Raw genomic sequence first — 26,076 nt, 5'->3', positions numbered from 1 at the left:
GAAAGCTATTCTCGTTTGCAGAAAGAATGCCAATCCTATGTAAAAATAAAAAAAACAAGTGTCTCCTGAGCTACCATTCACAAAAATATGCAACCAAATTTAAATAATACAAATTCTATACACATTTTATAAGCGAAACATTTTTAAAGAGACGGTTCACTGAAGAAGGGGTCGTATGTTTATTGAATTGCAAGTAAAGCCCTCTTAGTGTTGATTTGTGCGCTGTTGAGGCAGCAGTTGAGGCTGATTAGAGTATAGACCTGTTCCCGGCGTCTGCTGTTGTTGAAATTGTGTAGTGTAAAAGCTTTGCTGTGGTGAGACCAGGTAGTATTGAGGAGCCGCAGTCGACCCCCCTGTACGCTGCGATTGAATCTGCAGTACTGCTTGTTGTGGAGCCGGTGCGGATGTAGTTGGCAAACCCAGATAGTACAAGCCCGTACCAGAGGAAGGGACTGGAACTGAGTCATTTGACACGGTTGGTCGTATATTTGGCGGCGCTGAATATCCGTAGTAGTATCCCGAGTACTCGTTGGGTTGTGGTGTTACGTAATGTTGTGGAGGTGCGGGTATTTGAGACTGTTGAGGAATTTGGTACACTCCTAGCTGAGGTACATGCGCCAGGGGAGTGTGGTCAGTTTGTAGAGTGCCGGGTTCCATCTTGTCCTCCTTTTTATGAGTTCCGTTTTGAAAATCGAGTTTTGATTTGCGTGGTCCATGTTTCTTTGAAACAATATGAGTGTTCAAATGATTCAATGACCCGTAGCTTTTCAGACACCCCGGAAATGAGCAAGGGTATTTTCGAACAATTTGATTATACCGTCTTCTGAATCGCCTATTTTTCTTCTCTTGCAGTCCTTGTTGCTGCTGATTTTCTGTTTTTGATGAGGACGTTGGCACTGCAGAGACGCCGCCAGAGTACAGGAATCGTATAGCGTTTGGGGCATGGGCATTGGAAGAAGTGTATGATGTTGGTTGTGTGTATGAAGTAGACTGCACATATGGAGTCACCCCGGTGTAAGCGTTTTGCTGTTGCATAAAGTTTTGTCTCTGATATGGGTCATAATTTGTCTGTTGATAGGATGTGTACATGTTTGGTTGCACATTGTATTCGTATGGCTGCAGTGGAGGTGCTTGGTTGTAAAGATCTGGTTGATCAGTTTTTATACTCGTTCCCAAGGGCGGTAAGGTTGTTTTGTTGTCGTATCCAGTGTTTGTTGAGGCTCCGGCTCTCTGATTTCCTTGCTCGCTAGATTTTTCAGGCGGAGGAGGCATCATGTTAATATGTTGTCGATGCGGGAGAAGTGTCTGGTTTCAGCTGGGTAGTTAGCTGTTAGTTTAAAGCAAATTGATGACTGAAAAGTGTTTACAACACCAAACTTTCACAATTGGGCTACTTCAATCCTGACTTCTTGAGTTGTATGTTGGTTGAAAATGGTTCCTTCGACTCAGATTAAGTCTATGATAAACGCAATAAATTGGTGTCTTTTCGAAAGTATTAACTTCTGCAAAATGTCCTCAATGTCTATTTGTTTGTTTGTTTGTTATAACACGTTCAAGATACTCCCGTGTGTCTTTAATCAAGCGCTAAGCCAGTGGTTTCACTTTGATACTGTGAATATTGATGTATTTGAGTTATAATTTCAAGTCCACAACGCTCTATAATGCAATTAGTTCGTCGTTATCTGCTTCAAAAGTGTATGCTAATAACGAGAGTAATAATAGAACTCTTTAATCAACACAATTGGCCTTATGGAGGGAAGAAGGGAGCGAGTGGTCCTGTTAGTTCGTATTGTGATTCCACAAAGGATGAAAAAAAGAAGAAAAAAAAAAAAAAACAGAAATATTGTTGGAAACGAAGTGGGACCTAGTGTGGATCTTAGGCCTGGGTACAGTTGATATTCTATGATTTCTTCAAAGGCGTAAATCAGGGGTAGATAAGGGGTCTCTTTGTAACAACCTGGAGTAAGATGATAAGGTGAAAAATAATAATAAAAAAGAAGCCCTTGACACAGTCACTGGATATTATATCTTTATATTTTTTTGGAAATCCACTGTTTACACTTATTATTATTATTATTATCCCAAAAGGAATTGTACTACTATTCTTATTATTTAGTTGATTTTGTTTCTTTAAATTTTGACGATGGTTTTGTGAGACAGCCTGCAACGCAGTTAAGAGACAAGAGTGTGTACATAGTGTACGCAGGACTTTATTTTTAGTTTCGGTAACAAAATCTTATAGAACAGTAGAGCACACTAGACAATATCACATATGAACAGTACTTTAAAAAGAATATAAACAATAGAAGGGAGGAATCAGACAATAAACTGCAATGCAAAGCATCCTCCAAAAATTGGCTATATTTCCAGCGCTTAATAAGCATTATGTATCGTTTCGTCTCCTGTTTTAGTGTCACCAAAAAATTTCATGCAGTGGAATCTTCTAAATATCTTAGTAATGCATTTTTTATTTTTTGTATTGTTTATTAGACTACATAGAAGACCATACACTTACAGAGTTTTTTAGTCATACGCAGAAGCTTTTTGCTTGAGATGTACAAATGGGGTGCAAACGGTGCGAGAAACTGTAAAAAGTTCAACTATAAACGGTTTTTATCTATATTCCCACTAAAAAATCTTCTCCTGTCACAACTATAAGGGCTCAACTTTTACTTCATTATGTATGTTTTTCCTTTAAGGGGATATTTGCAAGTATAACCGAAGAGAGTCGGCGTGAAATTCTTTTTTGCGAGATATTTATTCCTTTAGTTTTCGTTTTGGAGACTAGTGCTGTTTTATATGTAATTACTTCACTTTTATGGATGTATTGTAACTGTTTCGTTCAGAGGTTTGAAGCGCTCTACGTGTAAAGAACAAAGACTAGACAACGTGCAGCGTATAAAATCCCGTTAGATCCTTTCTTCTTATGTTTCGCTTTGGTTTGTTTCAGCTCATTAAGACCTTGTTATATATAAAGAACGAGAACAATAGGCTTTGTAAATGAGGTGTTTTGTGCATGAGGGACAAAAAAATAAAAAAAAAGAAAACTTTTAGCCAATTACTATCTAAACTTGCTTGCATTTGAGCAAATTTTATATTATTGCACTAAACAACATCAAGTTTTGCCACTGTGAGTAGAAACTTCAGTACTAAAGAACGCGTCTATGGAATTGTCCTGCAGGTTTAACAAGGTCTTTAATGCATAGGTGCTGGAAACAAAATCACGCAATGAATAGAAGTCTCCTCATGGAATCCTAATTGTGTTTGCAGATGTTTTGATTTTGAGCTGGCGTAGTTTGTGTCTTCAGGCGTTTGGGAAACGGATACAAAATTGAGATTATTCTTCATGCATGTGCAACTTCAATTAAGAAAGGAGCCTTTGAATAGTTCTTAATATGTGGCTCTAAATTCCCGCGCGTACACCTCGTTAGTTAGGGGGCTCGCAGATCTGACACACCTGGCGCTAACATGAACCTTTTGTAGAAGAAGTCCAAGAGTGAAAAAAAAAAAATAACAACAAAAAGTAATTTAGTGGAGAGATCCAAAGCTCAGGCAACACTAACTTCACATGTCGATAGAAAATACATGCACAAGGCGTTAAATTCTCCTCATCAACGCGGTTGCTTAATGCAATACACAAATGTGAATGGATTATGAAGCTAACCCCAACAAATCAGATTGCGCAAAGGCAACGAATTCGGATTTAGTGGGAAAGGGCGGGCTCAACCCAACATAATTCATGGTTAGTAAAGGCATTATAAGTGGCTGTGCATACTAAATAAATAAACTGTTTTAACTCCGACTTGCAATTGTGGCTCGAGTGGGTAACTTACGAAAAATGAAACAAGATAATAAATGCAACAAGTCTCCAAAGTCGAGTAAGCGACCGAAAGCCGCTATCAAAAGGCAAATTAAGCTCTTCCACGAACAGATGCAGCCATATTTTCTTCCAACGGTCGTGAAATACCGGCTTGATTATGAACAATGAACAAAGTCATCTTTACTTTGCAGATATCCTAATTGTTCTGTTTTCTGCTCAGCGAAAATCTTTTCAATTTGTGCACGACTTAAATAACAATTTTGTGGAATGAAAAATACTAAACGTCTGTTTCTATCACAAACTTTTAAAAATCCTTATTTTTTTTTTTTTTTGGCAAAAGTCCAGAGAGGTTGTCTCTTGAGGGGTGTATAGAAACATTGAAAAAAGCTTCAACCTAATTTTCCGTTACTTGCTTTCAGAGGATTTGGGTTTCTCATGGAAAATCTTTTTCGTTTTATGTTATCATCACCGCATGTTTATAAAGACAAGAGTGCAAAAGATACATAAAATGTAACTCTCTTTTCACGCTAGCTTGGTGGTGAGCTGGTCCAATCTAAATCAGTTTCCATGCGTCTTTAAAACTCTTCTGGCGATATCGCAAAAACCTCATGCATGGTTTAGTATTAGAACTAAAGCACAATGGGAGAATAGTTGGTTCAAAAAAAAATAAAAAAAATAAAAAGAAAAAGCAATAAATAAAGTTTTTGAGTTTTCACAACCACTTTCATTTAGTAATAATTTATTAACGAAACAGCATCAGAAATGGTAGTATTCTTTCTCTTACGGAAATACTTTGTTGCAATGGGGGGGATGGGGCTGCTGTTTTTCAATTGCTGCTTATTAACGTGAAGATCAAACAAATGAGAGTATGAACTAGTTATTTGAGAAGAAAGCTCACTTTGGGCTCACTTATGTGGTCTGTGAAGGGAAAGCTCACCGACAACAGAACTAAAGACAAATTGTGTTAACCAACGGATGTTTAATATTGTGCCAGTAATAGTGATTGCGCTAAATTTCCCAAAACATAATCAAGACAACTTTAGTCTGTGCTTTGAATGCATTCGTTCACGTTTTTAGAGTCAGGATTAAGTTTTGAAACTGGTTACCAGGCAAGTTGTGGAGCATTTGATAAGGTAGTAGAGATTGAAAGTATAATAAAACCCTTGACAAAAAGGAACCCATGTGACTGAGAATTTGAAGAACTTGAGATTTTTCATCAACTCTAACCAAGATCTATTGCAGAGAGCATAGAAGTTAGTAACACGACGCCCAGTCCCCCGCCCCCATATGAGCACTATGTTGTCTTGGCTACCAATAGGGCAAATACAAACGATCTATGCAGAGTTTAGAGAAAGCATATCGCTGTCACTAAAATTTGGAGGGGGGGGGGGGAGATGGTTCCGAACCTTAATCTAAAATATTCTTTTTCGGGCCGAATTTACAAGTTCAGACGACCGAAATTTCGTATACCATAATTCTTGACTTGACGCAAATATCGGCAAGAATTGATACACTGAGGCAAATAGAGCCGGTACAAATCTGATTTCGGTGAGCTCTTTTACTACGGCTGAGCTGTGAGTTAGTTATCCTTTAACGAGGGCATTTTTTGCAGAGGCTTAATGATGGTCAAAGCGAATGAAATCATATAATGAGGAAGTGGGCACCTATAGCTTAGTTAATGACGCGCTTATTTATTTTTCTGTTAGATCAACTATAAAACGAAATGGAAGATCTCCGAAAGAAAAAGAGAAAGAATCGGAAAAGGCAACAGTGTTTCATTGTTAGCTCCCCCTCAAGATTGAGGATTGTTACAATGTTGCCATTACTGCAACTTTGGTTCCCACATGTATGTTGCCGACAGAGTTTGCAAAACTTCGCTCAAAGTTGAAGTCGTAAATGCGCACTAATTTGTAAACTCAATTCTCTCTTTTTGCTGTTCTGTGAAATATGTGATGTCACTGTAGGTGCATTCTATGTAAAGGAAGAAGAGCGAAAAGCAAACACAAAACAAATTATAAAATAATACAGTTACATTTTAAGGTTTATTCTGTTTACATTTTTCTTTTCTTCTATTGTTACATTGTAGTTTTGTGTACATCGTGCAACACACCAAAATAAAAAATTTTCGTATTTATCGTTGAATCTTTCTTAATTAACACAAATCCCTCAACTTGACCGAGGTGTAATCTTCAATTCGCAAATAATTAGTGTGCATATGAATCATTCAGAAAGTGCACTTGTTTGCACTCGCTGGATCCCCACCAGTCACTATCTAAGGGTGTGACATTTCACGTTTTTGGTTGTTGGCTTTCCTCGTAACCTTCCCACAGCAGTCATACTATAGTCTTCATTAAGATTTACGAGTAAATTTGGAAACGGCCATAATGAAAATTTTTTCCTGCGCCCCTCCCCCCCATTTAGCGCCCCCCTCAGTCATGTATTTGCACCCTGAAGTTTTTTAGGGCTATATAGATGGTTTTGAGGACATCACAACTCCAGTTGACCTATAATTATAGGTCAAAGATTTAGACCTCACCCTTTGGCAATTAATCGTTTCGCTAAATTTTAGTTTTTAAAGCTAGCTATTAACCCCTGCTTTCCATGAAGGACCTCCAGTTTAGGTCCGTTATCAAAAAACTCAAATAAAAGAAGAAACATGTATTTTGAAATAAAACGCTACTCACCTAATTCAAGTAAAGCACCCACAAAGTGAAAGACAAGACTACTGTGTTACCTAAGCCCAAACTTGAATTTGTTCATAAAAGTCAACTCTTTTCTTTTCTTTGTTTGAGACATTTTTGGCACAATAGTAACGAACTTGGTCAACCATGGCAGGATGTCCACAGGTGACAAACGAAATGGACCCGTTTGATTCATGAATTTCGCTAGGGATTAGCTCCTCAATGCTTGGTCTGCCTTCAATAAACTTTACATGAGAAAGTTCACTTTTGATGATATCAACAATCTTATGATAAGAGCCATCACTTTCGCGGATAGGCTCGTCAATTCTGACCATTTTATCGGTTGAGCTTTGCGTTTCCTCGGTCGAAAACTCCTCGATCTTGACATCCTCCGTGTTTAATCCCGTTTTGAGTTCATTCAGTTCCTCCAGCTCCAATCCTTCTAATCCAACAAAACGATTATTGAATTCGTCAATGAATGTATAGCACTTTGGTTGGGAAATATACACAATTGTCTCAATTTTGGTATTTTTCAAGTGGAGTAACTCTTCATAAAACCAGTATATTGATCTCCATTCCCTTACAACCCAAATCAACTTCAACTTGTTGTCACTAATTGGTGTTTTCTCTGCAATGTCGACAACCTCAGAATATAAACCGGGAATGCCATTACCACCAGCAATGAATACAGCAGTATCAGAATATCTTGCAGGCGTGGGCTCACCATATGGACCCTCACAACTGACTCTAATCTTGCAAGTTCTTCCTGGCGCCTTGACCAACAATTGATACAAACTGTGTGTAATACCACCTTTTACCTTACAGTACAACACAATACTGTCCTCGTTGTTGGTTGACTCAGTGAATGTAAATGGGTGCGATTGCCAAAAATAGGTTGGCCTTATAAAATGAACAAACGCATGTCCACCTGGTATTGAGTGCCAGTAGCTTGGCTTGGGAACAACAACCTTTAATGTTTCATCAGCCAACAAGGTAACTTCGGCATGTGGGAAGCCAAATGCAATCAAACGCCCTATTCTCACCACTCTGTCAAAGCACCAAACAGCAACAGCAGGGTAAACTAACCAAATGAAACCCAAATCTGTGACATGTAGCCACACACCGGCAACCCAAACAGCTGCAAGAACGATGTGAAAGAACAAGAATATCTCGTACCATTTCCTTCTGAGGTAAAAGAATGCTTGAATCATGATAAGACCTCCCACTGTTGTGGCAATAATACCCCAATAGAAGTAAGTCTCGGCAGCTTCCTCAGCATAGTCGTCATATAAAAGAATAGTATACCCAACCGAGTGGATCACGGCTAAGGCAAACATGACCCTTGCGGTATGTCTATGGTATGCCATGAAGGTACTATAATCCCATTGCACTAACCATTGGAGAAAGTTATTCCGTCCAGCATATAAAAACACCAAAGGCATCATCAACGTTGCTGTGATCCCGCTTCTATCAGACACGTACCTCAATTCAGCTTTGTACTTGGACTCAAATACTGGATCATTGTCAATAGCTTTACTATTCATTGCATGAAGCCATATAGTAACACAATAGAACAAAAATATCACCAATGATTCAAGCCGGGATGGAATCAAAAACCCAAAGTATCGCAAGAAGTTTTGTTCTTGCAGCTTTTTTTTTCTAAATGTAGCTGGCATAGAGACATATTGCCTCCACCAATTGATCACTGGATGGGTCATCTTTTTGGTGATATTGGGAAACAAGATTTTTACCCAGTTGAAAATAGCACCCAATATCAACACCAATAACCAATAGCCTAGCATACCAGAACCATATTCGATAGAAGTATCATAATTTTCATAAAACCTTTTGAAAGCTTCTTGATACATACCAGTCATTGTTGTGTTTAATATAAACGGAACATCAATAGGAATGGACATATTGAAATTTGGTATCTCACTAGCAGACTTTGCCTTTTCGTCATACAACTTTATAGCACCATCATACCAATCGTCAGCTACGGTAACATTATAGTAGACACAATTTTCATGCATAAAATTGATCGTGAAGTTCAAGTCTTCATTAACACGTCTTAAACATCCAGCAATGGTGGCCATATAGTTTTCGTTTACACATTGACAAGATATTTCCTTTGGTGGACAGAAGGAAACTTCGGATTGAATTTGATTGGTGCATGCATAAAAGATTCTTTTTTTGCCTAATTTTTCATAAGGATCTAAGCTGGCGGTGGCTAACGAAACAAAACCAAGCAAAAAGCATGCAAGATAGGCAAGGGTGTGCATGATGAGTTAGGATGAGTGTGGCGAAGGATGCAGCAAGGAGTGCTCATGGCACACTAGCTCTACCTGGGAAAATTAGTCCTTAATTTATATCTTTCCATTTGACGATGGACAATCAACAAGACTGCAGCTTCACTAGTGCTGACTATCGCATTAACTAATGTTTGTTACCAGTTAAGCTTTGGCTCCATGCGGCCCAAGCTATTTTCTTTGTAATGATTGCTCCTTGCCGCCTCCATGAAGTGTTATAGCACTCAATAATGGGGGATAACAATTTAATGCACATCATTTATGGTATCAAAATAACACAAAGGTGTAACTGATCCAATCAGATAACTTTTTATGACAACACAGGCCACCAATACATCCAATCAGAGAACGGTATAACTAATTAATATCAGTAAAGTAATCTAAAAGATCATTCCTAGTATTTTTGTATTGTGTTGCAATTTACAATCTACGAGATTGAACGACACAAAAATACGTTATGGTTTTTAGCATCTGGGACAGAAACAATAAGGAATTTCCCATGCAAACAAAGTTGTCAAGGTCGCAACTAAGTTAACGGATGTTCGATATCTTCCAGGGGAGTATCGCATCTTGACAGGTTGCTTGGCAACTCTTTCCCTCCCCTTAGGATATCTGGCTGCAGTTCAAGAAAAAAACAAAGAAATAAATCTAACGTCAAGCAATTTTGCACAATTAAATACACATTATGTTACATACTTGGTCTGGCCCGTGGTGGATGAAATTCTTGGCAAAGGTTATTTTTGTAGTGTTGAAAAATTTTTCGAATTTAAGCAGCCACAAAACACTTTTACTTTTTAGTTCTCCTCATCCATATGGCATTTTTGAATTGGTTAAAGTTCCCATAATAGCTAGTTTCTTGATAGACATTATACGCAATTATCTTTGCCGATCAATAATGGGGGCTCAAGAGCAGCTAAGTGGAGGCATCTAATGCTAAACTAAATTCCAGAAAACTTTTCCAGGTTTATAGTCTATGCGTATATGTCCGATTTACGGAGCAGTTCCCAAAGTTGATATTATTTCAGGTACAGTCGTTTTGCTTATGTTTACTTTGTTTCCATTTGGTATACTGTACACTTTGCAAAGAGGAGCATAGCATTAGAAAGTGGTGGCACAACGTGGAACAATAAAAATCTTCTTACGAGATCCTTCTTTTCCAAAGACTTATTGTTCATTATGATATACGTATCACAATTTGTACACAAAACCAAACGTGCACACTAACTGGCCAATTGAACTTTTAGTTCTGTGGCATTGCTAGCAAATGTGCACCTCAATTCAAAGACAGTTACTTTATTTTCTTAGGGTAAAATCTTCCGCGTTGAAACATATGCACTAGTATTGAAGATGCGACGATTGGCTGAAGAAAAAAAAATATATCATGACTTGCTATCCATTTCACAAAATAGGGGCATCATCAACAAGGTGGATGAGCAGGCAGTTGACATTTAGCTGTTTCATGAAATGGGTAACTCGAACCGACCAACCATAAAATGAAACTCAAATTGCCTCTCTGGAAGTACCATATCAGCTTCTCAACTCATCCAACTTTTTCAAAAACAAAGCCTATGTAAAACCCAACGGCTTCTTTCTCTTCTCCCTCCGCTCCGTACTTGCCATCACTGCGCCTTAATCCATCAATCAAATTCTTATTCAACTTTCCAAAATACCGTGGTATCTCCTGGTTAAAAATGTCAATAAAATTCTTCTTATACTTTAAAACCAAATTGTGCTCTTCGCAAATTGCTCGAAGGATCTCAAAGGGCACAACGTATTCTGGAACATCATCAACCGCATCCTTCAACCAATAACTATATCTATTACCAAAGGGGGGTCTAAACACGCCATCCTCGGGTGGTTCCTTATCAAACGTGGCAGAGTACAATCCATTACCGAGCTTTATCTTTCCGGTGTTGGCATCTCTATAATATTGCTTGTCAACAATCTTTGACTTGATGAAGTCGGAGGAAGGTATAGTCCCAATAAAACGCCCACCCACTCGCAACGATTTGGAAACGTTGGTTAACAAAGTATGCACCTTGTCTTCGGACTCAAACGCATAGTGTAGAGCAAACTGAGTAGACACAACATCAACAGGAAATGTTTTCTCAATGATTCCAGGAAAGTTGGGTTCCAAGATGTCAGGAACATACTGCGTGAAACAATCACCAGTGGCAAAGCAAGCTTCATAGTTGTATCTGTTGTCAGCTCGTGCACCATTCCGTGGTTTAAACCTTGCTTTCTGTCTTGAATACCTATCAAAGGCTTCCCTGACTGATAAATCAGAAATGTCAATTCCTATATATTGATCGATTTTTAGAAACTCGCACTTGTTCAAATCTCCCCCTTTACCACAACATAAGTCTAGTATCGAAAACAATGGCGAAGACTCAGGGTCATGCTTTGCCCAATTGCCAAGTAGAATATACTTGATTGTGTTGTTGAAATTCCTCAATTTGTAGATTGGAGAACTAGTCCTGGGTCCTTGCCTTTTGGACTGTTGGGTTCTTTGATTGTAGTGCTGCCTGACAATACTATTGATATCCCCACTTTCTTTGTCCTTAATTCTACTATGGAAAGTGTGATAGTTGTCAGTTCGTGTACGAGTCGTTGAGGGATTAGCCACATCAAGATGCAAATAGGGCTGAATTGATTCATCTTCGCCCTCGTCATCATCGTCGACGACGTCGCCGCCGCCTCCCTGATGTTGTTGTTCTCTGCGCGGAGAAGAATCTCTTTCGATCGTTTCTCTAGCACGTTTTAATCTGTTCAATCGTGAATCTTGCTCCTCCCCTCGTCGTTGATATGTTGACACGCCAGAAGTCTCTGCCCTTTCACTAGCATACGATGTAGATGCTATATTCGACCGTTCACCATACTTTTCGTATTTCATATTCTTGTCCTCATCGCCCTTGAACCATGCCGGTTTCTGCTTCATATCCCCATATGTCGATGTGGGTTTGGCCGTGGGCGCTTGTTCTCTTCTCGATAATCCCCCGAGTTGTGTTGCGTTATCCACCCGACGCCTCTTTGTCTCGGTATCATCAGTTGAGGCGACTCTTTCAGACGCAGATGCGGCTCCTGACATTTGACTTTATTGATGCAGATGAGTGACAAGTTATAGTTGCAGGCTCACAATTTTTTTTCTTCCCTACATCTTTTTTTTTTTTTTCCTCTTCTAGAGAGAAAGCGTTCAGGATATTGTAATCGGTCTCAAGTGCATATGTACTCTTCTTATAAACGCTGTTAACTTCCCTTTTATTCTACAACTTTCCATTTATCTTTACATCAAATAGCTCTGCAATAGGTTGGACTATTTGCTTGTCGTTGGGAAAAAAGTGGCCACCGTTGTGTTCAAAAACATGCACCTGTTTCTCATTATATAAGGTCTTCACATATTGTGATCTTATCGGTGGCACGATGCTATCATTCAATCCATATAAAAGAACAATTTCGGTAGGTAAAGATTTCCCCGTGCTGTCACCGTTGGAGTTACACAAATACTTGGCTACTTTGTCTGATAGTTCAACTTCGGCCGCGTACTCATTAACATCGGCAATCTGCAAAATCCGCTGTTTATTCTCGTCACTGAGATCGCCACTTCTAGGTACAGTTAAACAGAAACCAGACACGGGCATACTAATTTTGAAAGGAGGGTGTGCGGGCAAATACGTTTGCAAACAATTTGTAATCATCACTGCCATTGCAGCACCTTGAGAAAACCCAATAATTCCATCGTATGGTCCGTTTTTTTCAATATGATCAACGACAAACCTTATTGACTCTTCTAAACCAATGTAATTATTTGCACTTTGAGCATCGAACCATCTAGCATTGCTTCCATTCTCAACAATTTGACTCCACACTTTGTCACTCTCTTCTTCCGTAGAACCCAACGGAAAGCTCAATTCGTGCCTGGATTTGATTTTATGGCATGGCGTTATATAATCAACTTGAATGCCAAGTTTTTTCGAAAGAATCTTTCGCAACCCTGATGACTTTCGAGCAAGGGTACTTCCACTTTGTAAGTATCCGGGAAGGCAAAGCACTTTGGATATTCCTGACATGAGTTGTTTGTTTGGAGGTGGTGTCAAGGGTAACAATGTTCCTGATGTTATTATTTTTTTTTTTTGTTGTTTTGTGCTGTTTTGTTCATTTTGCTTCGATGTATTGGAAAAAAAGTGGAGTTATCAGTATGCATCGATCCTTATCGGCAAACGTCAGCCCGCTTGTCTTTCAATGCTCCTTCGACATGATGCCTAGCTTCACACTATGATTCCACAATTCCTGGTCACTTTTCCGAGACCCCACAATAGACTATTGAGAAGTACATCGCGTGCTTGTGTGTTTTTTGTATGCGGACAAAAAGAAAAAAGAAAACCATCTCTTTCAGAACACCTGTTCAAACATCACTGAAAATACGCAATGTCCGAATTAGACACGTTTTTCAAAGACATAAGGGACGAGGTAGCAAAAGAGTATGTGTTATTCACAACTGGCAGTAAAAAATTATCCATTCGCTTACTAACCCTGAAACAGCGTCAACAAGAAAACTTTGTTGCAGGACTTGGAAAATCAATTTGACTTGTCCCTCATTCCATTTCAAACCAAGATCAATTCATGGACATCAGTTAGCCCCAAGCAGCTAAACGGTATTTTCCAAACAACAAACAGTTTCGAGGAAGCAATTCGTGAAAACGTTGAAAGATTTAAGTACTCCTTGTCTGAGCTCGAGTGTAAACCAAGTCAGAAGGAAAGATTGTCAAACAAAATTATCGAAGATTCCATCTACATACTTTTGGCCAATCGGTACTTTTGGATCATTGGTGCCGCCTTCACTCACGAGTCAATACTGGTAAAGTTAGTAACCGAAGGAAATGAATTGGGCATAATTTGCACACCACAGGAAGTATTTAAATCATTGGGCGTCAATGATGTCAATTATCAACTATACCTAATCGCCCTTCTAAAATTGATTGATATCATTGTTGACTATACAACAACTACTGTCATCAATCAATCAATTGGCTCAAGCTCGCCTCAATCACCAAATTATTCCATTGGTCTCATAAATCTGAAGATTGTTTCCAAAATACAAAATGGGTTTCTGTTATTGGATTTGAAGAATGACGTTTTAAGAAAGAGGTACGACAGTTTGAAATACAATTCTCAGAGGTTGAACAAGATTGTATATGATTTGTCGCTCCGTAATTTGCTAACGACGGAAGTTGGGGTGGAATAAACAGTATACACATTATCACTCTAGATTATTTGCTTCTCTTTGCTGGTCTTTCCTCTGTCCGTGGGTCTTCGTCAGAATCTATGTTTATCACGTCCCGATTCAACGGGTTAAATCCCGATATGCGTGCTCTCTTGCTGCCTTCATTCACTTCCGGCTTGACATCCTCACTCCCTTTTGCATTTGCTTGAGGATCGTTGTCATGTGGGTGAACCTTAATGCCGTTTTGATGGAGGGTGCCCGTCTCCACCAAATAACGCTGCATACTGTCGTCAAATGACAGTACATCAGATTGATTGGCTTGAGTCGTTTGCGAAACATTAGCAGTTGTGTTTGCCGCGTGTTCTCCTAATTTGCTTGGAGTAACTGGTTGGTGACTCTCCAGAATTGGGGCTGCCGAGTTTTGTCCGTGTTGTTCCAATTTGGCTTCCGGTTCTTCAGAGCTGTCCAATACTATAGCTTCTTTCTTCAATTTCTCTTGTTTTTGAGTCAGTAACTCATTCAAGGCATAATTGTAGCCTCCGTTTGCTTCCCCTAACTTCGTGTCAATCTCCTTTTTGCACAACTTCAACAAATCAACTGTCAACGGGAAAATGTCCTTTTTAGCAATCTTCTTTTTCACCCCAGGGGAAGTAAATGTAGAAAAAAAATCGGTATTAGGGTTAAAGTAAGTGTACATTTTGAAAAAAATCGTCACCAACGTGTCATCAATCATCGATGTGGGCCCATATCCATTATTCGACTTCCTCATGTCATTAGCACCATGCAAAAAGCACAAATCTGGCACCAAATCAGAAGGAATTCCCTTGTGCTCCAAGGACTCAAACATGGATTTCACATTTGCTGAAAATACCAGATAAGACAAGTTGTTAATAAAATGATCAGTGTACAGGAAAGACTCACCCACACCAAGAGCACCCCTCATCATTTTGCAAATTGTGGAGCAAAGAAACTCCCAGGCACTGTATAAATTGACCATGATGGAGCTTGAACGACGAAGCTTGGGTATCATAATTATCAAACTGTTTAGGTCTTTCTTTTGCCGTAACAAATCGATATAGAATCGAATGTATTGGTAGGTGTACAAGAAATGTTTCCCTGGTCGCTCTGCTTCCGGCTTCCAAATCAGCACCAACTGTTTATTAGGAGACTTTAATGAAATGAAGCTGGACATTATCTTACTTGCCTCTTCGACATCGTCATATTCATCATAAAGAATTCTCGCAAGTCTGTATTTGGCTCTGTGCTGCCAGTTCTTTTTATCAGCAGCGTCAATTTGTTTCAATGAAGACAATATTACATCGTAAAACTGTTTTTTTGTTTGAACCTCTGAAACATCATGCTGCAACAAAGGCACTTTTCTCAAATACTCAAGTCCTTGCACTGGGCTGATATTGTCAGACTTGACATACTTCATGCATAGCACTACCAACGAATAGTACGGTTCAAGGATACACTCAGACTGTCTCGTTTTCGACACCATTGCACAGGAATGAGCCATTGTATCCAATACATGAATTGCTGAATCCCCCAATTTGCGTTGAGATTTAGATAAGTAGTAAAAGTCAGTCCACTCGGCATCCGCAGTCCTTATTGCCAAATGAAGTGACTGCTTGATCAACCTCAAACAAAATTGCATCGACAAGGAAGGTTTTTCGGCAACATTAGAAAAGATTGCTCCTGTAGGTTTTTGGACAAACTGTGGTTTTGATTGAACTTGCAACGCAAGCATGTCCATTGGCGCTGACACGGCACCAAAAAGTTCCCTGGCGAATAATGACATCAAACTACCTACAATCGGTTTGATGCGGTCCCTAGCCAGTTTATCGAGAGTACAGTTGATTGCCATTAGGTAGCAAATAAGTGCTTTCCTTTGCAAATTTGCAGTTCCAATTTTCCGATCAATAACAGTCAACTTGTCTGATGTCCAGATCAAATCATCCTCCACTAAATATCCGTAAGCTTGACCCATCAAAAACCAACTCTCCATGCGGTTTCCTCCACAAATCAAGTCATTTTTAAAAAGCGTGATGGCATTTTCAATTTCCACTGCTCGTCCTTGCATATTCTTTTTACGTAACTTATACGAGGAGAATATCAACAATCCCTGAAGGTAGTATAGTCCACTGGACCCAAGCTTAGATTTAGCGTCTCCATGCTCCAACGTCATCAATCCATGGAATGTATCACGTACAAATTTTGGAGTGATCAGTGTCGTATCCAAAAAATCTTCAATCACGGCTTTGTTTCGACTTAAAGTATCATCGGACTCATAATCAGGATCACCTATGACTTCATGCATCTCCTCAATGATCACTTTCATGTCATGTTTAGGAACATTTTTGATCGTATTCTCGCGAAAGCACAATGGCAAAACAAACTTTACCAACTCTTCGCAATCCTCCTCTGTCAACTCTTCCTTCACTTGAGTTCCATGATCAAGAGGTACAAACCCCTCGATTCCTATATTGTAGTTGTACTTACATTTTATCAATTGGCTTATGTCCTTTTCTGAGTCCTCTAACTTGCAAAGGTACTCTTGCGAAGCTTTTAAAAATATACCATCGCCGGCATCGCAAATTCCGCTCGCTCCAAGTTGAGCATGCAATAGTTTTATCGCATTGTGTAAGGTTGCCTGTGGGTAGTCCCTTTCCATAATTGCCATAATAGCAACGACGGTTTTCAAAAGCATGTCCTTAAGTGACTCATATGATTGCGGAGAGCTTTCTTTTATCGACGTTCTTAATGATGTGATGCTACATGCTTCTTCGTGTACTTCAAAAAGCAAGCACAATTCAAGTAACGAGACGAGTGGACTTGGCTCCATAGACTCGCAAAGTCGCCAACCCAGATATTCCAACAGTTGAACAACATAGCCTAAGTTATTGTTGTAAAATCCCATGACTTTGCATAGTGTAGTTAACCTAACAGAGTCAGGAAGCTTTGTATACTCGTCACTGGTTAGATAGTTGTTGAACTCTTTTAAACTTTTCTCAAATCCAAGCATAAGCTTTGATGTTGTTTTCAGCAGTTTGTAAAATTGGAGCAAGATGCTCCACAAACTCAACTTCATGTCAACATTACCGTTACTCATGAAACTTTTGATGCTTTGAATTACTTCGTTTGTTTTTCTTTCCAGGTCAAGTAATATGTCCTCCAACAACATAACCGCTTCCGAGTTACCTCCCGTTTTGTTTGAAAACAAAATTCTCCAAAAAACAGCGAGTACTGAGATAATTGTTAGCTGAGATTTGACAGCATCAAGATTCAAATCGGGAAAATTTTTGTAATTTGGGTACAGCACCCTAACTGCACTACCAAATGCAGTCAAGAAATGAAGGAGATCCTCGAGGGATGCTTTGTTCACTTTGTTTGTTTCCCCCGCGGCAGTTTGTGACTTCTGTTTCAAGATATTGCACCATTTTAATCTGGCACGGAGAAAAACTTTGTCGTGCTCGGATCCATCGAGTGACAGTATCGCAGCATTCGTAATCAGCAGCCATTTGGTGATTTTGTCGTTATATTTGAGCAATTCAGAGCATAACCCGTTTGTAACAGCCTTGTTGAATCGTTTGGAGTTGATTGAGCGCCTGATCTGAGACTCTAAGCTGATGGATTGATCAACTAATATTTCCAACACTCCCACAGCTGTCCGCGCATCCTCAAGCAGTTCGCCAATGCTGCTGAAGAGGTAATGCTCGAATTGTATTATCCACTCAACGAATTTTGAAACCATTGATTGGCCCCATCTGAATTCTAAAATTATTGGGTTTTGATGGGAACCAAGCAAGAACTTAATTACATCGGCTTTTAGTGTTAGGTAATCCGGTTGCCTTTCAGTAAGCTGCGTTAAAACTTCGCTATCCAAGCTAGGAATACTAGACACATACTCCAGCGATGGATCGCCCTGAATGTTACCGCTGAACTTGTTTAACATTTCAAGCAATTTTGCATTAGCGTCTGCTCCATTCGACTTTACCGAGTTGAACGAACTGAAAGCAGCGGTGAAATTTGGTTTCCAGTTGTTGATGATAGTAACAAAATCTTTCAAATACCGAGGCGATTGAGCATTCTCTAAGTAGACCCCAATTACATCATTAACGTTCAAAGATGAAGCAAACGAATTTAGCTGGCTGAGGAAGTACTCCATGCCCGTGAAATGTTCTTTTGCTACCACTACTTCCGGCTTGTCGGAAACTGATTCGGCTCGAGCTAAACGCTTCGATGCTCTATGGTTCTGTTGCTTGTTTTCTTGAGACTCTGTCTGCTGTTGTTCGTCACTTTTGTCCTCTGCTTCTGTGGTGTTATCTGCTCCCACTGGTTTGTTCTCGGTGGAGTCACTTGTCTCATTATCTCCTGAAGGCTCTACTTCTTTCACAGTTTCTGCTGTTTCTTCAACATGTGTCTCAAATGAAACGATTTCAAGAGGCTCCTCAGTTAGGATATATGGCTCTGTAAATCGAAGTTTAGGACGATTTACGTCTTCAACTTTTGATTCATCTTGAAGATTCCTCACAGCATCGTTGAGCGCGTCCATTACGTCTTCCCACATAAGCGAGTCATTTTTGGATGTGAGCCTGACATTCAATTTGTTCTTTTTCAGTTGTCGTAATTGCTGGGCAGCGATGTCTCGTTTCATTGGTTCTAGAAATTTGAATCTGGAGCAAAGTGCCTCTGATATCAAATCGCTTGACATTCCAGCAGCAAGTTTAGCATTGATATTCTGTAACCTCGCCTCATCGCTTTTCTCTATTGGCAATAGGCCAGAAATATCGTCGCTCTCGCTTTTGCTGCTCACTGCATATTCCATGGTCGACTTGGCTAATTTCAACTCATTCAAGTATATCCACAACCCATGCAAAACATCCAACAACTTTTCATCCGCTTCATTGTAATACAATGCGATACAGAAATCGTCCAACATTGAATAGAACATCTTTTTAAACTTCTCTTCCCGGTTTTCATTGTCACCGTTCAATTGGTCAATAAGAGACTCTTGCTTCAAGATGTCCATAAATAAGAATCCCCTGTTCCTGAAGATCAAGTACCTCAACGACTTTAAATTTGGAGATAAAGTGGATAACACGTCTGAAACATCACTGACGAGACCATTTTGAACCCCTCTAACGTAATCCACTTCTTCATAATAGTGGTTGGATATTATGTCTATTTGAAAAATTTGATCGTAAAGTTCATAAGCCTGGTTATAGTCACGCTGCTTCTGTAGTTTTAAAGCCTGTTGAAAAAGTTTGAAAGCTTGTTCAAATTGTAGTTCTCTTGTGTGCTCTTCTTCTAGATCCTTCTTCGATGTCGCATCTTCAAGGATATTCAATGGCTTGAAGGTAGACTAGATTTCTGTTAGTATGTGAAGTTCTCAATAGTGGGAACCAAGGATGTACGGACCATTTGAGTTAGCTGTGATCTGATAAAGTAAGAGGGCTCTTGTAATTATTTTGTTTGTCTTGAATCGGGGTGGTAAATACTTCGCGACAAAGAGAGAGAGAAAGAAGAGAGAAAGAAACACAAATAGTTGATCACGTGCAATCAATTAAGTGAAAACTAAGTGAAAACTAAATTCTGTCTATAAATCTATAAAAACAAAAGGTAAACTATGTACATGTCATACCATCCTCTCAGAGTCAGATGACTCTGTGTCTATCTGAGTGCCTTCTTTGACTTCGTCCAGGGCAGGACCCTCTTTCTCTTCTCTTTCCATCCTTACGAGCTCCGATTCCGATGGTGCATCTTTACCAAATCTCAACCACCAAATAACATGGCTCGAAAATATTCCAAGCTCAAGAGCGATAACAACGGCATATAATACACAACTCAAAACGTCGAATTTGCCAACAATAATACTGAGCATAGAAAAAATTGCACCCAAGGAATCCATGGTGAGGAAAACAAAATTGATTCCAATAACCCTTCCCTTCCTCTTTGCCAATTCAAAGTATGGAGGAATCAATCCGATAGCTATTAAGACGGTTGCAATTATTCCGATAATCAATGTGGGCCAAGTGATTCCTCTTCTGTGTAATGGTCTCAACCACAAAATAAACCCAACTTCCAAACCCACACTCACAAGAAGAAAGGCAGCGGCAAGCAATACGAGCTTCTTTCTTGGCATTTGAACAGGAGGGTAATACAAGACTTGGATCCATGAAACAAAGCAAAAGAATGTGAACAATTGTGGTTGGATCCGAAGAGGAATGGACCCATCGATAGCAACAAAGTAAATACTAAATGGTACACCGCTTGCAGCCCATAAAAACATCATCAACGCAGGCAATCCTTGGCAATTCTTGGCTCTAAAGTTTCTAATGATTTGAGGAACTAGTTGTACGCACCAAAGAATGGTACCTATTGTTCCCAATACGTTCTCGGCAACGGCGTTATGCATCTTTTGAAAAAAAAAAATTGTGTTTATGTCAACTACGGCTCATATAAGACAGTCTAGTCCTTGTAGCTAAGTTTTGGTGTCTTGGTTGGTGATGGGTATTGGTCTGATGAGCAGGATAGAAAATTTCTATGAGCAATAAAAGTGCAGATGGAGTTGTATTTGTAGGCGATGAGTTGCTTCCTCTTCTCCTGTTGAAACAATTTGAAACCCCTTGCGCTTAAATATTTCTTTTTGTTCTCTGATTCTGTTCTCTTTTTTTTTTCTTCTTCTTCTTCTTCTTTTCTTCTTTGCCGCTAGAACTAAATGCAAATGCGCCTTGCGCTTTTCATCACTTTTCTTTGTTTTTTTTTTGTTTTTTTCTCGTCGTTTGCTTTGCTCTACAGCCCCACACCAGCTATTATTAATCAAGCACAAAAGCGCAAAGCGCGTTCAAGAAAAAAAAGTAATGGGAAAAGCGAATTTATCACGTGTTACTGTCTAATGTGGTAAGTCTATACGCGTAAAGTTACAAAGTGAACTTCAATTTATAACAAAACCTGTCAAAAATAGTCATAATACTGGGCACCCTGTACGAGCGTCGCAGAAGAAAAGAGCTCCTTTTGGGGTTAAACGGCTTCGACACTTCCCATGAGAAACGCATTTAAACAGATTAAAACATTCCAACACAATTGTTTTCCAGAGTGCGTCGCATATTCTTCCCAAACGAGGAAGGAGTTTGCTCATCGTGCATAATTAGTCACTTTCGTACTCAAATTCCAAACTTTCCTCATCATCGTCATCTGATTCAAACTCTGAAGCTGAGGCAGAGCTCGAATCGGTGTAGTCAACTCGTTTTTGTCTCTGTTTGGTTGACTCTATCTCGGCGTCACCATCGATATCTTTGTCACTAAGCTCTTTGTACCCGTGCTTACGTCTGGATCGTCGCTCTCTTCTTCCAATCTCAGATTCTCCAAGTACATTCCCCAGCTGAACTTCATCTTCCTCGTGGACCAATTCTGTTCCTTCGTCATCCGACACAATAAACCCACCACCAAAGTCGTCTTCAGACGCGTTGTTATCATCATCCACGTGGTTATTTTCATGAACAAGAGGGCCTTCTGCAATGTGTTCATTCTCCAACAATGCTGCATCTCCTTCCTCTCCGATAGTTCCATGGGTCCTATTCAATCGCTGCTTCAATCGCAACTTCAACAAGAAATACTTCCAATTCAGCAATGCATTCATTTCCACCATGACCCTTTTTGCTTCCTCGTCCTCTTGAATCATATGATGCAACGTGAGCTCAAGTGCCTCTTTATTGTCCCTGTGAATGACAATGCCTCCCTCCTTCGCATTTGGCGTTCCTTTGCTTCTTTGTGTAAAATCAAATGATGTTATTGCTGTAGCATAATCTACTCCTAGTAAAGTGGCAGCTTTTTGTAACCTTTTTATGGTGTACTGTTCTGTTGTTTTAACAAGTGTGGCATTTTCTGGAATCATTGTGTCTGTGTAAATATCTATATTCCCGTACGGGTTCTTTGGAATTATCCCGTCTTCAATCTTGGGTGGAATGTATAGCTTTGTTTGGTACTCGGCATACAATCGCACATCTTCATCCTCCGGTCCTGGTTTTTCCTTCGATTTCAAAGCAGTTGCTCCAATTTTCAAAACCCTGCCTCTCATATACCATGCTCTTGCAGACCTGAGCTTTTGTACGCATGATCTTCTGTAAACGGGTAGTAGCTTTGCTGATGCACTTTTTGGTCTAAAAGTTCCACAAACACTGGAATCGTCCTTGGGGTGAATGACCTCATTTTGTTTTAGTTGAGATTCTAAAGCATACAAGGGATGATTTTTAAAAGCTTGCATGTTATTGGGCATTCCTTCTGCCAAATCACGCTCATGGAACTCCTTTGCTTCAAAAATGTCTACTATACTTTTTGATTGAGTTTTTTGGCACGATTTCAATACCAGATCATACCAATCTTTTTCATTATCCGACTTGAATTCTATTCTTTTCCTAATCACACGAGCATTATAGTTGATCGAGTAACGCCGAGTAACATCTCTTACTCTTCCTAATTTATCGAACGCCACTGCATAAGTTAGCTGATTTCTTTCATCCCCAGGAGGAGGTTCAAATGAGCTAGGCCTTCTCTTTGAACAAATCTCAATCTTTTTTTTCACAATTGGATCCACACTTACCCAATGTTTGGCAAATTTATCCCAAACTTCAACCCAAAAAATTGGATAAGCTGAGTCTTCAAATTTGCTTGCTGTTGTTGAGGACTTCGATTTGAATAGGTCTGCTCGATCTTTTGTGTTTTGGTCCGTTTTGCGCTTTGACTTTGAAGTGAAATTTTCTGTAATTATTGTGTGATCTGGTGGTTGCAAGGATACAACCAATCTAGCATTCAACCCCAACCCTCTCAAAAGGCACACAAAGCCCTGTGCAGCTATATCTCGGTTCCCTCGAAAGTTTGTAACCAACGTTGCAAATTTCTTCTTGGTCACAATTTCGGAGTCTTGTACCACCCCCAACTCTTCCCAGTTTTTCCTCACCAAACCTTGAGATGTTATACGAAATTTCCCAGCATATATTCCCATCAATTTTTTGATGCCATCTAGAAATCTTCTTGACTTCACACTATCACTTCCCTTGTCATCATTTAGCAACTGCGAAATTTGACCAGTTACACAAGCTTGTTTTAGTGACTTCGATACGGATTTGTTGTTACACCATGAATTACGAATAGCAACATGGGTAAGTAGCAACACAATGTACATTTTGTGCATCAATACGCGTCGTACCCGCTCTTCGTTACTGATGAACTTGACTTTTCTCTTTGTCTCTGGCTCCTTTACAGACGTGTCTAGTTTGAATGTCATCAACTGGTCTGGATTATGTGGAGTTTCCCTCCCGATGTTATTGACAGGACCAGGGCTGCTAAAAGATACTTCCTCAAAGTCATCAGAATCGTCAGACTCCCAACCTTCTGCGTCCAAGCTGACATCCTCAAAGTCGCTTGAATCTTCGGAGTCCCCGGGGGGCTCTTGGACGCCATGCACTCTACTGACATCCTCTAGCGGTGCTTTCTTCCTTCGTTTTATTCGACGATTGCTGTTATCATCTAGATCGGACTCTTTTAATAATTGCTTGTGGTGTTGGGTAGGTAAATCACTCATAATCCTGAGAGATGAATACTTCTCTTCTCTAAGGAAAGCAGGGCACTCTGTCAAGTTGAAATGAGAAAGCAAGTACTAAAATTACTTTGTTGACACCACCTCCGCATTACATGTGGCAAATACACGCGGTGAAAGAGTTTGATTCTTTTGCAAATCTCGAAAAGAAAAATTATTCTGCTTGAGATGCCAACGTGATTCAGCACAAATAGCTATGATAAAAAAAATATGACAACATGCTTCAAACGACGAGTGTATCTGTCATTTATATTCAAACAAATCAACTTAACTTCCATTCGATATAATTCGATATTGAGTCATAGAATAGCGGAGCGACTACCGACCGGTCTATACCACAAACTAACGCAACACGGGCAAAGCAAGGTGAGGCTAGTCCCCAAGATTGAGCACGCTCCACTCTACTCGAAAGCGATGCAATCACTCAAGCCCTTTCTGGTAAGTGAAAACCCGGCATTCAAACTATCGCCGCACAGAATACATCAATTATTGGAGGCGATTGTGTTTCATATGTTGTGTGTTATTGAATGTTTGAAGCAAAAGAAAGAAGTCCCGCAGATACACCTTGAATACTTTAGTCTGATCATAGCTCAGTTGGGACACATAAAAGACCGTAGCTTTGATTGCCAGAGTATACAATGTAAGTTTGCAATTCCACATAATGATGCACTTCAATCGGGACTTCAATGCTTTTGCTTGGTCACGCAGCATATTAAAGAGCCTTACACAGAAGACGACTTGATTTCGTGGATAAAGTCCTGCAGCTCGAAATCAGTAACCTCAAGTTTGTCCTTGGTGACGGAGAACACTCCGGCATTTGTCTTGTTTGATATTCTACTACGAAGCCCAAAATTCAAGGAGCAGTTTCTCGTGCAACTGGAACTATGGACTCATAACATATACTACTTGATGACGCAAATGAAAAAGGATCCATACATAATAAAGGCTATGTTGGACAATTTGACATACTATGCTGTAATGTTTGAGCTGCGCAGTCTATTGAGCATCTATCAAACGACGCTAGATTTTTTGAATTTATCCAGAACACACATAAATTTAGGTGATGCATTTATTGATGATATTATTTGGAACCTTGCTGTTTATTCGCTTCGATATCAAAAAATTGATCCCCTAAGTATCGCAAATGCCCAAGAGTTGCTTATGTCACAGATTAGAAATAAACATGGGAGATCTCTAACTTTGAAAGGCTACCTAGGTATAGCCCTTGTGATGTCCCGAATCTCATACAGCAAAGGTATCCTGATATTTCGCATTGCAGAGAAGATTTTCATGGAAAAGACACACTCGAAGAAAGACTCGTTGGTATACTATCTTACCAAAATCCATCTCTCAAGATCCGCCTCCGAGGCAGTCGACTCCTTCAAGACAGCTAGTAATCAATTTGACTACTCCTCGACGTTATGGTTATTCTTTATTCGAAAATTGAAGTATCTAAAGTTGATGGATGAGAAACGTGTAAAGATGTTGTTCAAACAGATATACAGCTCAAAGGTGAAAGTAACAGTTGATATTGTTTTCGAGTTTTTACACTTTGCAAAGGACTTTACCTTTCTCGAAGAGTTGTTTTGCTCGGTGTCCAACTCAAAGCAAACGATAGTGCAGAGCACATTCCGGGTGAAATACATTCAATTGCTTCAGCGCAGAAAAGTACAAGAGGAGAGCATCCCTGAGTTGCCGTGGGAAAAGTGTGATGAAGAACATCAGAATCGAAACTTTGATTCAATCGAGCAGTGTATCACACACATATATAATACATCTCCTGTCAAATCAATGCAACTCATAGTGGCATTTCTCAGCTACATTTCCAACCATGACACAGTCAAGTTTTTCGAAATTTACCAGCAGGAAGTTTTGGACAAAGATCATCTTCCCAGTGCCGCGTGTTTAAAGCTTCTTCTAGACACTGCCAAAGAATCAGAAAATGTCAGAGTTACCGATAAATTGGTTGTTTCTCAGCTAGCAATTCGTGAGTTTCAAAAAAATGTGCAAGCTAACACCAAAGCAATGGGCATTTTTCCTCGTGATGATCTTTGGAAGCTGTACATCTCGTTACTTGCCAAATTTGGCTACATTTCCGAGCTCTCAAAAATCATAAAGTGGTGGATTGATCTCAACTTCAAACCGAAAAAAGCCACCATTCTTTGCTTGTTGGACACATTGCCGGAGGAATTTGCTTTGCGGCATATAAAGCATCATCAAGCAGCCAAGCTGAAAAAGGACTGGGATTGGCCAACGACGCGAGAGTTCAAAAAACACAAGTGGATTCAAGGTCTACAGACTGTAAGTAAATAAGTAGACTGTATAGTTGTCCTAGAAAGTGTCTTCCCCACCCTTCCGGGTTTCTTCGTAAAATCGACTGACCAATAAAATTTATTCCCTGAATGATCCGAGAGTGAAAATTACACAAAGCTTGAAAGAGGGTGCCA

General features: G+C 39.6%; 8 protein-coding genes across 8 annotated transcripts; 2 read left to right on the top strand and 6 right to left on the bottom strand. All coding sequences in view use genetic code 12, as the record gives it.

Annotated features, from left to right (window-relative positions):
* Positions 1-204: 204 nt before the first annotated feature.
* WOR4 (Wor4p) lies at positions 205-1,275 on the bottom strand (the record flags this gene model as incomplete). Its single annotated transcript, XM_051754124.1, has 1 exon — positions 205-1,275. One exon carries the CDS (start codon positions 1,273-1,275, stop codon positions 205-207), a length of 1,071 nt encoding a protein of 356 aa, XP_051611465.1.
* Positions 1,276-6,554: 5,279 nt separating this feature from the next.
* KGF57_000045 (ferric reductase family protein) lies at positions 6,555-8,783 on the bottom strand (the record flags this gene model as incomplete). The annotated part of the gene is made up of 1 exon (XM_051754013.1): positions 6,555-8,783. The coding sequence occupies one exon, from the start codon at positions 8,781-8,783 to the stop codon at positions 6,555-6,557; it is 2,229 nt and encodes a 742-aa protein (XP_051611464.1).
* Positions 8,784-10,350: 1,567 nt separating this feature from the next.
* On the bottom strand, positions 10,351-11,898 carry ABD1 (mRNA (guanine-N7)-methyltransferase; the record flags this gene model as incomplete). The annotated part of the gene is made up of 1 exon (XM_051753903.1): positions 10,351-11,898. One exon carries the CDS (start codon positions 11,896-11,898, stop codon positions 10,351-10,353), a length of 1,548 nt encoding a protein of 515 aa, XP_051611463.1.
* Positions 11,899-12,073: 175 nt separating this feature from the next.
* On the bottom strand, positions 12,074-12,877 carry KGF57_000043 (putative serine hydrolase; the record flags this gene model as incomplete). The annotated part of the gene is made up of 1 exon (XM_051753792.1): positions 12,074-12,877. The coding sequence occupies one exon, from the start codon at positions 12,875-12,877 to the stop codon at positions 12,074-12,076; it is 804 nt and encodes a 267-aa protein (XP_051611462.1).
* Positions 12,878-13,235: 358 nt separating this feature from the next.
* Positions 13,236-14,052, top strand: KGF57_000042 (uncharacterized protein; the record flags this gene model as incomplete). The annotated part of the gene is made up of 2 exons (XM_051753681.1): positions 13,236-13,288; positions 13,350-14,052. 2 exons carry the CDS (start codon positions 13,236-13,238, stop codon positions 14,050-14,052), a joined length of 756 nt encoding a protein of 251 aa, XP_051611461.1.
* A 25-nt stretch (positions 14,053-14,077) lies between these two features.
* Positions 14,078-20,449, bottom strand: KGF57_000041 (uncharacterized protein; the record flags this gene model as incomplete). Its single annotated transcript, XM_051753584.1, has 2 exons — positions 14,078-19,396; positions 19,676-20,449. 2 exons carry the CDS (start codon positions 20,447-20,449, stop codon positions 14,078-14,080), a joined length of 6,093 nt encoding a protein of 2,030 aa, XP_051611460.1.
* Positions 20,450-21,181: 732 nt separating this feature from the next.
* Positions 21,182-23,614, bottom strand: KGF57_000040 (uncharacterized protein; the record flags this gene model as incomplete). The annotated part of the gene is made up of 1 exon (XM_051753473.1): positions 21,182-23,614. One exon carries the CDS (start codon positions 23,612-23,614, stop codon positions 21,182-21,184), a length of 2,433 nt encoding a protein of 810 aa, XP_051611459.1.
* Positions 23,615-24,043: 429 nt separating this feature from the next.
* On the top strand, positions 24,044-25,942 carry KGF57_000039 (uncharacterized protein; the record flags this gene model as incomplete). Its single annotated transcript, XM_051753363.1, has 1 exon — positions 24,044-25,942. The coding sequence occupies one exon, from the start codon at positions 24,044-24,046 to the stop codon at positions 25,940-25,942; it is 1,899 nt and encodes a 632-aa protein (XP_051611458.1).
* Positions 25,943-26,076: the final 134 nt, after the last annotated feature.

Source organism: Candida theae, assembly GCF_024610275.1.
Source record: "Candida theae strain CBS 12239 chromosome Unknown scaffold26, whole genome shotgun sequence".
NCBI classification, from domain to species: domain Eukaryota; kingdom Fungi; phylum Ascomycota; class Pichiomycetes; order Serinales; family Debaryomycetaceae; genus Lodderomyces; species Lodderomyces theae.
The sequence above is the reverse complement of the archived record's forward strand: the minus strand, read 5'-3'. Positions and strand labels throughout refer to the sequence as shown.